At 34.9% G+C, this 13,997-nt stretch overlaps 7 protein-coding genes across 7 annotated transcripts in view; 3 read left to right on the top strand and 4 right to left on the bottom strand.

Moving 5' to 3' along the window:
- Nucleotides 1–1,140: 1,140 nt before the first annotated feature.
- Nucleotides 1,141–3,133, bottom strand: VTP21DRAFT_10432 (uncharacterized protein; the record flags this gene model as incomplete). Its single annotated transcript, XM_069389768.1, has 8 exons — nucleotides 1,141–1,323; nucleotides 1,391–1,627; nucleotides 1,708–1,864; nucleotides 1,952–2,080; nucleotides 2,147–2,201; nucleotides 2,261–2,530; nucleotides 2,594–2,805; nucleotides 2,859–3,133. 8 exons carry the CDS (start codon nucleotides 3,131–3,133, stop codon nucleotides 1,141–1,143), a joined length of 1,518 nt encoding a protein of 505 aa, XP_069253055.1.
- A 632-nt stretch (nucleotides 3,134–3,765) lies between these two features.
- On the top strand, nucleotides 3,766–4,323 carry VTP21DRAFT_10431 (uncharacterized protein; the record flags this gene model as incomplete). Its single annotated transcript, XM_069389767.1, has 1 exon — nucleotides 3,766–4,323. One exon carries the CDS (start codon nucleotides 3,766–3,768, stop codon nucleotides 4,321–4,323), a length of 558 nt encoding a protein of 185 aa, XP_069253054.1.
- Nucleotides 4,324–5,135: 812 nt separating this feature from the next.
- VTP21DRAFT_10430 (uncharacterized protein) lies at nucleotides 5,136–6,417 on the bottom strand (the record flags this gene model as incomplete). The annotated part of the gene is made up of 6 exons (XM_069389766.1): nucleotides 5,136–5,240; nucleotides 5,303–5,371; nucleotides 5,428–5,670; nucleotides 5,735–5,953; nucleotides 6,016–6,224; nucleotides 6,294–6,417. The coding sequence occupies 6 exons, from the start codon at nucleotides 6,415–6,417 to the stop codon at nucleotides 5,136–5,138; spliced, it is 969 nt and encodes a 322-aa protein (XP_069253053.1).
- A 325-nt stretch (nucleotides 6,418–6,742) lies between these two features.
- VTP21DRAFT_10429 (uncharacterized protein) lies at nucleotides 6,743–7,400 on the top strand (the record flags this gene model as incomplete). The annotated part of the gene is made up of 2 exons (XM_069389764.1): nucleotides 6,743–7,125; nucleotides 7,217–7,400. 2 exons carry the CDS (start codon nucleotides 6,743–6,745, stop codon nucleotides 7,398–7,400), a joined length of 567 nt encoding a protein of 188 aa, XP_069253052.1.
- Nucleotides 7,401–7,526: 126 nt separating this feature from the next.
- Nucleotides 7,527–9,544, bottom strand: VTP21DRAFT_10428 (uncharacterized protein; the record flags this gene model as incomplete). The annotated part of the gene is made up of 10 exons (XM_069389763.1): nucleotides 7,527–7,631; nucleotides 7,694–7,752; nucleotides 7,858–7,929; nucleotides 7,992–8,128; nucleotides 8,194–8,315; nucleotides 8,373–8,476; nucleotides 8,541–8,604; nucleotides 8,672–9,178; nucleotides 9,247–9,382; nucleotides 9,438–9,544. 10 exons carry the CDS (start codon nucleotides 9,542–9,544, stop codon nucleotides 7,527–7,529), a joined length of 1,413 nt encoding a protein of 470 aa, XP_069253051.1.
- A 343-nt stretch (nucleotides 9,545–9,887) lies between these two features.
- On the bottom strand, nucleotides 9,888–11,874 carry VTP21DRAFT_10427 (uncharacterized protein; the record flags this gene model as incomplete). Its single annotated transcript, XM_069389762.1, has 8 exons — nucleotides 9,888–9,982; nucleotides 10,052–10,248; nucleotides 10,322–10,563; nucleotides 10,630–10,852; nucleotides 10,927–11,168; nucleotides 11,229–11,312; nucleotides 11,376–11,550; nucleotides 11,609–11,874. 8 exons carry the CDS (start codon nucleotides 11,872–11,874, stop codon nucleotides 9,888–9,890), a joined length of 1,524 nt encoding a protein of 507 aa, XP_069253050.1.
- A 1,158-nt stretch (nucleotides 11,875–13,032) lies between these two features.
- VTP21DRAFT_10426 (uncharacterized protein) overlaps nucleotides 13,033–13,997 on the top strand; it is a gene marked incomplete at both ends in the record, with an annotated part of 2,029 nt that continues 1,064 nt past the window's right edge. Inside the window, 7 exons of the mRNA XM_069389761.1 lie at nucleotides 13,033–13,058; nucleotides 13,123–13,226; nucleotides 13,307–13,381; nucleotides 13,446–13,496; nucleotides 13,566–13,669; nucleotides 13,751–13,804; nucleotides 13,877–13,984. Of these exons, the coding sequence (XP_069253049.1) occupies nucleotides 13,033–13,058; nucleotides 13,123–13,226; nucleotides 13,307–13,381; nucleotides 13,446–13,496; nucleotides 13,566–13,669; nucleotides 13,751–13,804; nucleotides 13,877–13,984 (522 nt within the window). The remainder of the gene's footprint in view (nucleotides 13,059–13,122; nucleotides 13,227–13,306; nucleotides 13,382–13,445; nucleotides 13,497–13,565; nucleotides 13,670–13,750; nucleotides 13,805–13,876; nucleotides 13,985–13,997) is intronic.

Here is a 13,997-nt window from a genome sequence, read left to right as displayed (position 1 = left end):
AAAGCAGGTCTTTTCAAGAAATAAGAAAAGAGCATGTGAATTTAATCTGAGTATGAAATTTTGATGACGATGTAAAATTTAGAGCTCGCTGACCAAGAGCTGAAATTTAACCTGAGACAATACAAATCTTCAACTTCAGATAGACGCATATACTTTTAAAAGATACTGATATAAGAATACTCTCCTCTCAAAGTTGGTTAAAGGTTCAAACAAAAGATGATATATATGATAATATTTAAGTATATGGTATTAATTCCTAGCCTGTGATTGCTTAGCCTTCTCTGGGAAATCACGGAAAATTACGGCTAATTTAGGATTAAGTAGCAATTGTGAGAAAGCCATCTTCATGTGTATAAGAGAATATAAGAGAAATGTTAAATGATCGTAAAAAATATGATTTTTTCTTCATAAATACACTACACTGAATGTGAAATATCACTAAAGAGAGATTATATTAAGGATCTATTTCGCAATAAGTGATAAAAATTTATTGAGTTGTGAATTCAATTATCGTACTAATACTTGCAATAATAAGAATAATTAGTCATAAAGTCACTCAGTTTAGTTTATTTCCGATTTTCCTCTAATAATGTCTACTTATGTTTAGTTTACTTAAAATAATCCATCAAGCAAAGTTATTTAATTCCCATATTTTAAATTTTCAGAGCTTGAGCTTCTACATTAAAACGCCTCTCAGTTTAGGGGAAAATATCAAATTCTAGCCCAAGTTGAGATATTTTTTAAACTAGTGCTCATTTTTGGAACATGATATGAGTAAAATGCGTATGCCCATTGAAATAAGATATGATTTCAATTCGAGGTATATTTTCTGGGCAGTATAAGAGAGATTTAAATCATACATGCACCAAGAGTCTATCTATCCCTTCTCTAAATGGCTATTTTGTTGATTTTGAGCACATAGAAGAACGTACTACTAGTCCAAAGCCTATGTTATACAAGATAAGGGATGTATTCACATATATAATATATATGATTGGTGGATACGTCATATGCAGGATGAATAGATAATAAATGGCTTTAGGAGTGAATTTATATAGGCTTTGAAATTAGAAGTGAACTATCATTTATACACCACAGAAATTTCTCAAATAAGAGTTATCGTGCAATAACAAAATGAATTTAAACTGAGACGTCACCAAGTCCAATGACACACCAGAAAGAATACTCTTTTACCTCTTCGTCTCTTTCAGATGAACTACCAGTTTCAATCTCCATCTTGTCGGATTTTGACGCATCTTCCGAGTTACTGTCATCCGAATCTGCATCGTGTTGCTTGTACGAAAAAGTTACCAACAAAGGAAACTATAAAGATAAGAATTTCAATTAAACTACACGAATATAAATAGATAAAGCATAAAAAATATCTGACCTTATACTCTCCCAGTTTCCTTGGTATTATTTCAACACGAATGCTAGTGTAATTTGCCTTCTGCTCATATATTCCCATTCCACCCGTGTCTCTTTTTGTCATTCCTTCACAAGAGACGGATGATCCATGGGGGTTTGCGGAAGGTTGTGTAAGAGAAGGTTTAGTCATAGCATCGTAGTCATATTCCCACACCTCGTTATAAGGCCCAACTATGAACTGAGGTGAAAGTAATGTGACCTACAATGATTTTAGGGATGACGAAAATAATAAAATTATAAGCAACTAAAACTACTGTAGAGCTAAAAATAAATATCCACTTTGCCACACTCCCCCTGCTCATCTTGCCAGCTTGTTGCTAAACTAATACTTATTTCGTCGTATAAAGGGTTGATGAATTTGAGAATTACTTGAGTTGGTTGGTTTATCCTTAGTGGTGAAAGTAGAGACGATATATTAATGGCTGGCATATAGTTTCTGCAAAATAAATGTTTGGAAAAAGCATCCGTAATAAATTAGGCCATTAGAATCAAAAAATAACTATATTTTATAAAAAATATTTACATTGCGACCATCTTGATCTTGAATCGAGTCACTTGAGCTTTCTGCTCCGGCTTAATAAGAATATGGCGGCATCCTCTACATCTTTTGGACCGTTTCGTTCGGAGGTTTATTCGCTGGGGTTGAAGATTTCTATAATAAAACAATAAGCCGAAGTTTATAATATATATCATGATATATTATGGTAAAAATGCTTACTGCACATCGTAAGGTTGATCATGAAGCTGGTTAAGGCGCTGTGATAGAGATGTAACTAAGTAATAGAATAGGAGTAAAAAAAGCTCAAAAATAGGATCTTAAAATTGTGTTTACCCTTGTAGATATCATTCATTCCTAACACTAGATCTACGGATTTCATATCCTCATCAGGTATCTTAACCACTGGTTCATAAGGCATGGTATCTTCCCCTTTGTACTCTTTTGAGTGTATTTTCCCAATCGTTGTAAGGCTGCTTGGCAAGGAGAGAATAGAAGCAGGTAAGGTAGAAGGTGCATTGACCCGCAGTAATTTTTCATAGTGCTCCTTCAGGCGCTCGAACTCCTTTATATCAGCTGAGGTTTCCTCATTCTTCTGAAGCTGTACTATATAATTCATAAAACTGGAATAAGAAATTTTTTTAAAACAATTAAAGTATGCCAACTAACATGCTAATCCGGTGGGCCTCTCAAAAGTCAGATCGATTTCACGAGAGTCCCAGCGACAAACTCCGCAATGTAGATAATACGGACCTGCAGCTACAGTCGCAGATTGAGCACTACCGGGGCTACCTCCCTGGGATGTCTGTGGTGCTTCATTAGTCGCCAGGACGGACAATGTATTCTGACATATTGGGCACATAAAACAATTTCTTGCGCATCTAATTTCGAAATTAATAGGTGAAGTAACAGAAGGATTACATTTAAAAAGTACCTATTCCGCTCTCCTTTCAAGCTTGCTGTAGGAACTTCAAATAAACAATTTGGACAATAATAACATACAATTTCCTCTTGAACGCATCGAGGACATCGCAATTGATGACAGTCTTCACAAAAATATAAATCATTTAGTTCGTGCAATGAAAAGAGAGTCTGTGGAGAAGAGATGTCGAGAATTGTAGCTCCTTTGACAGCTGTAAACGAATCATTCTGAGATGATTTACGAAGAGTTGAGCATGAACAATGATAACGTACAGAGAAAGAGGTCATATCGAATATAGTTAAAATATCTACATACACGATGTTAATAATAAGCGCGTCCTAGGGTGGCTGATTTTCAGATTTGGCCAAATTATCGAATTTCTACTTGATAAACGCAATATTTTTATCCTTTTAACAAAATGTTGCAGCTGTATTCTATTCTACAAACACTGGGAAATCCTCGCTCAGGGAATGTAGTCTCTGAAAAACTCAAATCGAAGGAAATAACTTACGAGCAATAGCTTGAGCGGAGCCAATATCTTTCACCATATAGCAAGTATAATGATAATTCAATATCATTTCATCACAGATTTCATTTGCTCAGAGATGATCTTATCACATCTTTCTCAGAGATATCATCGAATTTGCGATACACCTAAAATCTAACGCAGCATCCATGAATAATATTCAAAAATTATTATTAATTGTGTTGCAAATATTCCTGTAAAATGAGTACAAAATTAAGCTTAAGGTTTACTGAGTGTGACATCGTTTTATGATGTCGCACTTAATAAGTTCTTAGATTATATTTAGCTTAATAATATTATTACTAATTTAAAGTATTAAAACGAAAATATCGTAGCTATAAATTGCGATGCGAGTACTTTTTAATCAGATTCGTGAAGTTTATAAAAATAAAAATGACATATCGTGTAGGCATCATCGTTGGCAGCACCAGACCAACTAGGGTGGGCAGAGAAATTGCTAACGCGATTTACAACCTGATAACCCCTTATCACGGATTAGATTACGAGGTTATCGATCTACTAGAGTGGAATCTGCCAATTTTCAATGAGCCGGACTTACCTTCGAATGGTGTCTACGTGTATGATTTGACTAAACGTTGGAGCAAGAAAATATCCTCTAAAGATGCATTTATCTTTGTGACTCCACAATACAATTGGGGATATCCAGCGTCCATTAAAAATGCGATCGATTACTTATATTCGGAGTGGAACAACAAACCAGCTATGATCATAAGCTATGCCTATCAGGGAGGCGGCAAAGCAGCGGCCCAACTTCGACAAGTTCTCGAGGGAATAGGGATGAAACCAGTTGATACAATGCCCGGTATTCATATAGGCAGTCTAAGCCTCAAGGGAGCAGATCAACTTGTCGGTGAATATAAAAATGATATACTCAATGGAATAGACCAAATTATAGAATACGCTCAGTTAAATAGCACTGAGGCAAAGTAGATAACGTATTTGAAAATAAAAAACAATTCGGCTTTTCTTTTTTGTAAAATGTTTATTGGCATTTCGCATCCTGTCTAGATATTTTCTGTTACGAGAATTTGGCTGTAGTCTGGGACGAAATGAAATTAGAAAACTTTTTAGACTATTTACTGAATATACTGCGTTTAAAGGTCATATTTAAGTCTTTAGGCTATAACATCATTCTAGTGAGAATTGTATATATCTACTATATTGTTATATAGTCCGGTATTATCCACCGCTCGACTGACTATATTCACTAGAGATATCAGGTTTTATTTGTACATTGGTACTAAACCCACCCAAAATAGCGCGATGCCCAAAAACGAGTGGAGAAGGACTATAGCCATTGACTTAGTGGAGGAATAATTCTCGGGATTATCTCATACTTGGAAAAAAGGCTCTCTTATTTTCTCTGGGGCTTATGAGTCGAGGCAGGCTTGTTTCACATATAGGAAAATATGATTTTACTGGTTGAGTGGTTTAGAGATATTGTTGAGTAAAAATATAACAAAATCTGAGTAAAAAGGCATACTTGAATGAATAATTTCATGCCATACTCTCTAATCATCCTGCCGCATTCGAGTGTATTAGTACGTTGTGTGAATTATGTCTCTATAAAGTCATCAATTGATTGTCATTTTTTATTCGCAATCTTTTTCACCACCTACTTATATTCAGAGATTATTTTTAATATTAGAATTAAGACATTTATAATAATAAAATAATTGCACTGTCGTAATCGTTTTATGATAGATTTTAGATTCATCAGAGGGTCACATTAATTAATGCATTTATTTAGCAATGTTTTTATGGTTTCCAAAAAACTCTTTTTTAACGATATAGTGTAGACATTGAAGTAAAATACTTTTCTCTTCCTTAATCTCCTTGGATAAAAGCTAAGGTAAGAACTTAGGTATAGTTAATGTTGCGATTTAAGAAAAGGGTGTTTTTAACTAACCATGGTAAGCAAACTTGGGCGCTCTCTAAACTTTTCTTGAGATTTGTTTGCTTCATAACGCTTCCGCAGCTATTCAAACCATAAATTTAGTATACACTGATAAATATCTAATATTATATATTTACATTTGAATCGTGTAGAAATGAGCAAGAAGATCCACGTGTACAATGTCCTCTTAGAAAATATTTGCATGGAAGGAGTTTCCGCGGCTTTATCCCACTGTTCTCTCCACCTTCAATTCCGCCGATGCTCACAGGATCTTTAGATGATATCGCATCTCGCACAGGATCCATATCTTCATTCTCATCGTCCTGTTCTTCTCCCGTAATCTCATCACCTTCGTTTCTTCGTTTAAAAATAGAGTTCGGCTATAAGATAAAATAGATAAATATTTAATTCTAATAAATAAATTATTCAATAACCTATGTATACATTAGCATTATCAGAATTCTTATCAGGGGCTGATTCGTTATCTTTTCTCTTCTCTCCATTTTGATTGTGAAGTTCATACTGGACCCACTCGGTGTTCTCGCTGTTCAACGTCTTATTTTTCTTTACGTTCTGATTCTTTTCGTTATAAGATTGATTCCGTCTCCTCTTTCGTGATTCGACTATCTCTCCTCTAGCTATTCTCTCTGTTTCATCTTTTTTCTTAATAAATAAAAATTTTTTAGAATTATTAAACTAAGAGAACGATCTAAGCTAAGAAGAACCTTTTGCTCAATTCGTTCTTCTGTCGGCCAGTTTTTTTTACGTTCTTCTATCCATTTCGCGATTTCTTCGGGTGTGTCTAGTTTTGGCAATATATACGCATGTTCTTGCTGTTTATCTCGTCTTGAGAAATTGCCCCTAGGTCGATTAGTTGAGCCACCACGTCTTGAGAGCAATCTGGTATTATTGTTACTGGATAATGTTTGTTTGTCTATCAATGAAGAAATTAATAACTATTTTTGATTGACAATAAAAATATATATTCATATTGGATATACACTTTCTGCATTATTAGTATTTGATGACGAATAGTGAGAGTTTACGGAAGCAGTTGATGGCGGCGGCGGTGGTGTACGGTATTGTGATGGAAGTGCAGTAAGAAAAGCATTTCTTTTTGTATCCATTATATCGAAGATTAAATTATATGTATGTGCTTAATTGTGACTTTTTAAATAAAAAGTGTCAAAAATAGTACACGAGAGTGAAAGCGAATAGGTAACATCCTTGTATCTACAGGATTATATATTATCTATTTAATTCATGCCACAATACACTAGGATTTTTTAAAGCAGTATGGGATATAGGTTGACAACCCATATTGCTTATCTACGCTAGTAGTTAATTCTGGTATTTCAAGAATACATACAAATCTTTATGTTGTTATGCCCAATGAAAATTCAAGTTCGAATATTCCAAATTTGCTAAAAAAATACCTTTCAATCTGAATAAATGGAAAATTCTAATGTATTAAATCATGAGAGCAATTCTCGTAAGGCTACGCAAGTATTTAACACAGAAATTATTAATGAGGAATTAGACACTTCTTCAAAACCACGCAGTCCATTTTACGACGAGATGCCTCAAGTCCGTCAGTCTCCAGAGCTTTATCTAGCTCCTGATACATTATCAACTATCGAACACGAAGACTTTGAGATAAACAGCCCTAAATCATCACGAGATGATACGGAAGCACAAGGCATTGAGGAACTCAAAGATACGATATTACAAGCTAACAAGCAAGAGCTCCGCAGTGTTACTCCTGCCCGATCTTATCTGGATACGACAGTTGTACCTGCTCTTCTAGATGGACTTAAAGCATTAGTTGCACAGAGGTAATAATGTGTTCTAAACTCAATATAAAAATTAGCACAGTTTTCATAATTAATGCTTAACTGTAATGATATAATATTCATTTATCCTTAGACCCGCAAACCCTCTTACATTTCTTGGCAACTATCTACTAGAGAGGGAAATGACCGCACAGCGATCAACGCCCACTGATTTGGCAGAAGTGAAAAAGACAACACAGCAATCATTTATGTACTCGCAAGAACCTGCCTCCACGCATTTTCCTACTGGTGGTACTACTGACAACGAGAATGAATAATATTTGCTACAAATGGTCCTCTAAAAAGTGTATGTGCCTTTTTATTCGCATTTTACATAATAACTTAATACGCTTGATATCTTTTCATTGCTGTGTTAATAAAGAGTATTAGCAATAAATTTTATTTTAAAAATGGTTCAACTCCAATTTGCACTCATTAATGATATTTTTGTAAAATGTCAATCCAGCCACTGTTGCATCTCTGCAGATAATACCACTTTGCTCAGCCATCTATAGAGAAAGTTGAAAGTGTTACTAGAGACCAATAAAAAGCGTTTTTCAACATCATTTACCAATAACTGCTCAGTGGCGATAGCTAATGGTAAATTGTCAATTTCGGCAAATCTGATAGCTGTTAAAGTGCCATATGCTTCGATATTAACTAAAATACGTTCAATAGTACGTTCATCGCTATGATTCAGCGATTGAACTACTAGTAGGCCGCTACTAAACTTACGCAATCGCATGGGAAGTCTAAGAATCTCGAAAAGCTGACAGGCTTTGTAAAGATCATCTGGAGATATTAGTGCTTGATAATGGTAGAATTATGAGTCAATAGAAGTTAAACTAATTAAGCTGTCGAAATCTTACCAACACCACGAGCTCGATTAAAAATACAATAAATATCGGTTAAAGATTTCATTCCACCTTCACGTTCCAACACGACCGACAAAAATTCGGCAAGTTCTTTTGATAACTCCCTGTGATAAGCTGCTCCAGCTGAATCTCTGCGTGAAAGAAAAAGATGGTTTTAAATTTAGTATATTTTCGCGAAATAACTAGCCATTCTTACTTAGTAATGGGATTTGAGACGCCAAGTTCCAAGAGATAGGTGCGAAAAGATGATGCTTCAACCTCAAGAGTATCAAAAGGTTCTTTGTTGAGTTTTGAAGTAATTGACTCCGCAAGTTTCACCTAGTGACAATCTAGTTTTTTAAAAAAAATAAAATTATTTGATATCTAACAACCTACCATATCAGCAGCTTTTCGCATTAAGGCATCGAGGTCTTGAAATGCTTGTGTCAAGCTCTCGTCCCTCTCTTGATGTGTTTGCTTTACGCTTTGCAAGATCCCACCTTAAAATAAAAGCAATAATTAAAAAAATGGAAGCTGTTAAACTTATAGTAGAACTATAGTTACTTATTCCCCCTAATGCAGGTGCAAACTCCTGAGAAGACTTCTGTGCATCCTTTTCACGCGGTCTCTATTGACAGAGTAAGATTATAATATAAAATTCACTGAGAAAAATAGAAAACAATATAATAACTCACATTCCAGGCTTTTGATACTAGCGCAGATTTAAGTCCTCCCAAAAATGCCCCAAAGCCACCTCCGCGAAACGCAAGCTTTACATATTTACTGTCTAAAGATACATCAGTCGGTGGCGATGATCGTGATATCATCTCATAGTCATCGTCAACTTGTTTTTTCTCAGGTTTAATTTCAGTCTCACATATTTCGCAACTAAATAATTCTGGATGATTGAGGAAAGTACAAGCGGGGCAGGCAAGAAGTAATTCACCATCAGGAATATTTCCTAGTGGACCATTAACATCCGTGGAACGACCAGATGATGTTGGAAGAGAATTAGATTTCGCAACACCACATAGCTGACACTTTGACGCAGTAGCAGAATTCTCGCAATGGCAAATATGACACTCCCATGGTAAAGAAGGAAGTCCGGAATTTGCGATGAATTCAATATTGCTAGTGCTATTTCGAGTAGGATGTTTAAAAAATCTCAAGGTAATTTTTGGTGATGATCTCAGTAAACCTGACTATAAAGAATAAAATATATTGTGAATAAGGCATAAAATATTTATAATTATTTTAAACTCTTACTTACATAGGATTCAATTGCTCCAATTGTTTGAAGCAGTACAGCAACTGAGTTAGATTGCGGATCTGTGCTGTCCACGTAGAGAATTCGTAATGAAGTCAAGTATACTGTTCCCTCGTTATGTAGTGTAGATTTAACATTCCTAAAGATCATCTTAATAATTTGTGACATATAGAGAAAACTTCAAAGGAATTTACCCGTCATATAACCCGACCTTATCTTGTATAATAATTACATTCTCCTCAGGCAATAAAGTAGGTCGAAGAGATGTCGCTCCAAGCTCAAGTCGCGTAAAATAATTCATGAATGTGAAAACCGTATAAAACCATTAATAATCGAATTTAAAGAATATTTATTGGAAGAAAAAGGAAAAATCAATTCATATAAAATTAAGAAAAATAGAATTAATTCAAAATTTCGAAAAATTTAAATTTTGATTTTAAATATTTTATTGGATGAAATAATTTTCAAATTTCAAAAATATATTTCGAATATCATAAAGATTGATGAATAACGGATATCATATTCATCAATTAAAATCCAAGTTAAAAAAGCATTTATCAGATATTTTTCAAGGTTTTGGTTATCATAATCATTTATTTAATTCAAAATCAAATATGAATAAACATTCTTTGCTTAAGTGTAAATTAAATTTGCTGTAGGGTCCTCTCGAAGCGTTTGAACGTATATCCAACAAAGGCCAAATCTTTGTGTCCACGATAAGAATCTGTGTTCATGTAATCTGAAAGTTTAAAAGGAGGTAAGTTCAATCTGCATTAGATGTTAATTGTCGTTTTCACTGATATATTACCATTCCCTGGGTGATCCGGCACCTGTTCTATTTCATCAGTTGGGAAATAACTGGTATCAGTGATGCTTGTGAGAACTGGTACTAGAGGTGCCTGCACCAGTCGAATCGTGTCCCAGTTCACACCAGCGAAAAAAGGATGAGATTTGATTTCACTAGACCCGCCGCGTCCCAAACGTATTTCTGCGTCACAAATTAATCTTAGAGAAGAAAAATGAAATAAGAATTCAGTTAAAAAAAATTGGAGCTTCTTTAGGTAGCTTCATCACGTACCTTCTAATTAAATCTTCTGCTTCACGGCTAAGATGCACATCTTCTGGAAAATAGAGGTGATCTTTCCAGTTCATGATTTTGCGATATGTTTCATGTGCATTGTCACTGCAGAACGGAGGATAGCCAACCAAACACTCAAACATAATAGTGCCAAGTGACCACCAATCACATTCTGATCCATAACCTTGTTGAAGAAAGATTTCCGGTGCAATGTAATCAGGTGTGCCTACCGTTGAATATGCCTATTATAGTCAAAATGTTATTTGCGTTGTGATAAAAAGTAACTGAAATAAAAATCAAGTAGGTACTAGAGCTCTTCGATTTTTTTTCCACGTAGCAAGTCGATCTTTACTGCTAAGCGTTAAATTGATTGAATTAGAGCCAAAGTCAGGATTGCCATTATTAGCTTGTTCCAAGAGTCTCTGATAATATGCTGAGTCATGGGTGCGCTTGAATCCAGTTGATAAACCAAAATCTGACAGTTTAATGTGGCCATCTTTATCGATCAGAATATTGTCTGGTTTAACATCACTACAGCAGTGTCAAGTTGTGACCATTTATAATTTAGCATTTATGCTGAGGTGATAAAAAAACTTTATACTTACCGGTGTATAAAGCCAAGTTTATGAATAGTTTCAATTGCCAACACGCATTCTGCCATATAAAACCGCGTTACATCTTCAGAAAATATATCGTATTTGATTAGCATCGTCATTAAGTCTCCGCCAGGTAAAAATTCCATGATAAGGTAGAGGTATTGGGGGTCCTGAAAACTATAATAGAGCTGGACAATCCAAGGTGAATCAGACTCAGCAAGAATATCTCGCTCAGCTTTTACATGGGCCAACTATAAAAATTACATATGTTATGGGGATAATACTAAACCTCAAATTAAATCACAACTCACCTGGTCTTTCTTGACCATTTCCGATTTTCGAAGTGTCTTCATCGCGTATATTTTCCCTGTGTCAGTCTTTTGCACCAATCGAACCTATTTCAGAAAAATGTATTAACACTATTAGGTTGATTTTAAATGATGAAATTATGTACTCACTTCGCCAAATGCCCCTTTCCCAATTACTTTTATTGTAGCGAAATCATCCAAACCAAGTCTTGTTCTCCTTAATCGAAGAAATTGTGATTCCTTCCTCCCAAGGCTTTGTAGCTGCTTTCTTTTTTTCTCCTCGGGGCAGTTATCGGTTGTAAGCTTTGCCTCCAAATCTACACGTCTACAAGATTGAAAATGAGAGAAGGGCTATTAAATAATAAAAGCAACTAATATATAACCTCTGATGTCTTTCCACCGCTTGAGTCAATGCATCCGTGTAATAATGTTCAAGCCGATATTTCGCTACAGAAGCTCGATCGATGGCACTTTTTGGGAATCCTTCTGTGCTTCTTTCGAAATGAAAATCACAGCCAGCATTATTAAAAGAAGAGAAAGAGGATGAAGAGGAGGCAGATGAGATAGAATATATGTTGTGCATTCTGTTTCCACCACCACCAGTTCCTGTTGCATCATGAGTTGAGGATGCCTCCATATAATCAGCCATTGGGGGCCTACTTTTGATCAACCTGGATAATCGTTTCTCTCAAGCAAAAAAATCTCATTAAATTTTGCTGAAATCAATGACATCACCAATCGCATATCTAAACGAAATCGCCACTACATATGTATATATACATATGTAAAATTTTAGATTGAACAAGTCGTCAAATGATACCCATTTAATGAAAAGAATAATCCCCATTCATTTAGTGCACTTGCGTAGCATGTTATAAATAATTGCAAACAAGGGGCAAGCTACTTCCTTAAATATTTAAGCGTATTTTAATTGGCCATCTATTTATTGCTTTTTTCATACAAGCTGGGTAATAAAGTACGGGAAATTGCAAGCTTCCTTTCTATATGCAACCTCAGCTTGCAGGTTTGATTAGCCTAGTTTTCGCGCATCGATCCAACACTCAGAAATAATTACTATTAAGTGCTCAGTGCATATGGGAAGATTTGATACAAGGATAGCAATCGGAGCAGAATTCTGGTTTCTTGAAGGTTGACGGTAAAGAACATTTCAGAAAGGGGATCGAGAGAGGAAACAGTAACAATTGTTTTGTCCAATCAAATCGATAAGTTTCTACATTCAGATTTTATATAGAAACCCGCCTAAAATGTAATCGAGTTCATTGTTGGTTATAAAATTTGAAAAGGGGTTAAAAATTATTTTTTCTGTAGAGATCGGAAACAGTTGACTGTAGTTGACTAAATATAACTTCATAATCAGTCCCATATGACTCTTAAACGATTCAGCGATTTGGATTAAACGCGTTTCAATATATTAACATTGACTTTTTTATTCATTAGAATAAACCGTAATGGAGGTAGATTTTTAAATTTAAGTTAATTTTCCAAACATGTTCTCATAGACTATCATAGACTCCAGCAAATTTAACAGGAACTCTAGATAATGAGGAGATCCGATCCGAACTGGAACGGGAAATTTTGACTCCTAGAGCTACATTACCTTGGCTCTCAAATTGTCAACAGTAAGACTTAAGCCCTATTCTCGTTAATATGTTGAAAATTTAATTTGAATATATATATTTTTTAAAAAAACCAAGCTATTGGGAAAGAGAGCCCGAATATTCTAGGCTGTTGTATTCCACTGTTACCAACTGTCAAACAATTTTGAATTTTGTGAGATCCAGAAAAGATGGCAATATTATCGGTTTTCTGGAGGTAGATTTTCTCTCAAGATATGTCCCCCAAAAATGCATTCTCTAATCCATTTATTCAAATGTAGAAACCACTACAAGAAACCAATCGAACAGCGAAAAACTCAACGTCTTTGCAACGGGATCCAGGTGAAAGCGTTAACTTTGTTCGCGGAAAATCAGGCTATGTTCCGTTTGCTCCTGGTGAATATATGATAGGATTTTCTTTTTATAGCATCTATACCAATTTTTTTATTAATTTCGGTAATATAGGCGGGCTTGACAGTGGCATATATGCAGAGGGTCTAGATCTGCCGCTTCCAATTAATGCGATGCATTTCTCTGAAGGTTTTTAACATATATGCTACTTATATTTACATAATTACTTACCTTTTGGACTCACTTTTTTCAGAGAATTTATCAACTATCCCGCCAGGATTTGAAAGAGGCCTAGATATTTCAAGTAGATTCTCTATTCGATGGCCCCATTCATATACATATTGACTTTAATCCTTCACTTGTTCTTCTCCAGATGATAATTTGTCAATCGGTCGAGCTTTAAGAAAGGAGGAATCTCTTCCAATCGAACCAAGTGTCCACTTCGACATTACGAAATTGTTAAATCTCGTCAGTAGGGTAAAGCATATCTATGCCATCGATTATATATATGAATCCAAACCTTCAAGCAATTTTCTTTTATATATTTCATATTATTAGCCCATCAAAAGAGAAGAACCTACAGAAGAGAAATCTAATGAAGTCGTGGCAAAGGTAAATCTTTTATATAACTTCTGTTGATAATATTAACTGCAATGAGATATTTTCTCTCATATTATATAATAGTCTTCAAAACACCCAACATTAGATAAAAAATCCGTTTCTGCAAATAAAAAACGTGAATGGGCACACATGGTAGATCTCAATGATAAGATGGAGAACTTTCATGAACTAGTTCCGGAATGGC

The sequence above is a fragment of the Calcarisporiella thermophila genome (assembly GCF_041956535.1).
Source record: "Calcarisporiella thermophila strain CBS 279.70 unplaced genomic scaffold VTP21scaffold_7, whole genome shotgun sequence".
NCBI lineage: Eukaryota > Fungi > Calcarisporiellomycota > Calcarisporiellomycetes > Calcarisporiellales > Calcarisporiellaceae > Calcarisporiella > Calcarisporiella thermophila.
Note: the sequence above shows the minus strand (reverse complement) of the source record. Positions and strands in the feature narration are given on the sequence as shown.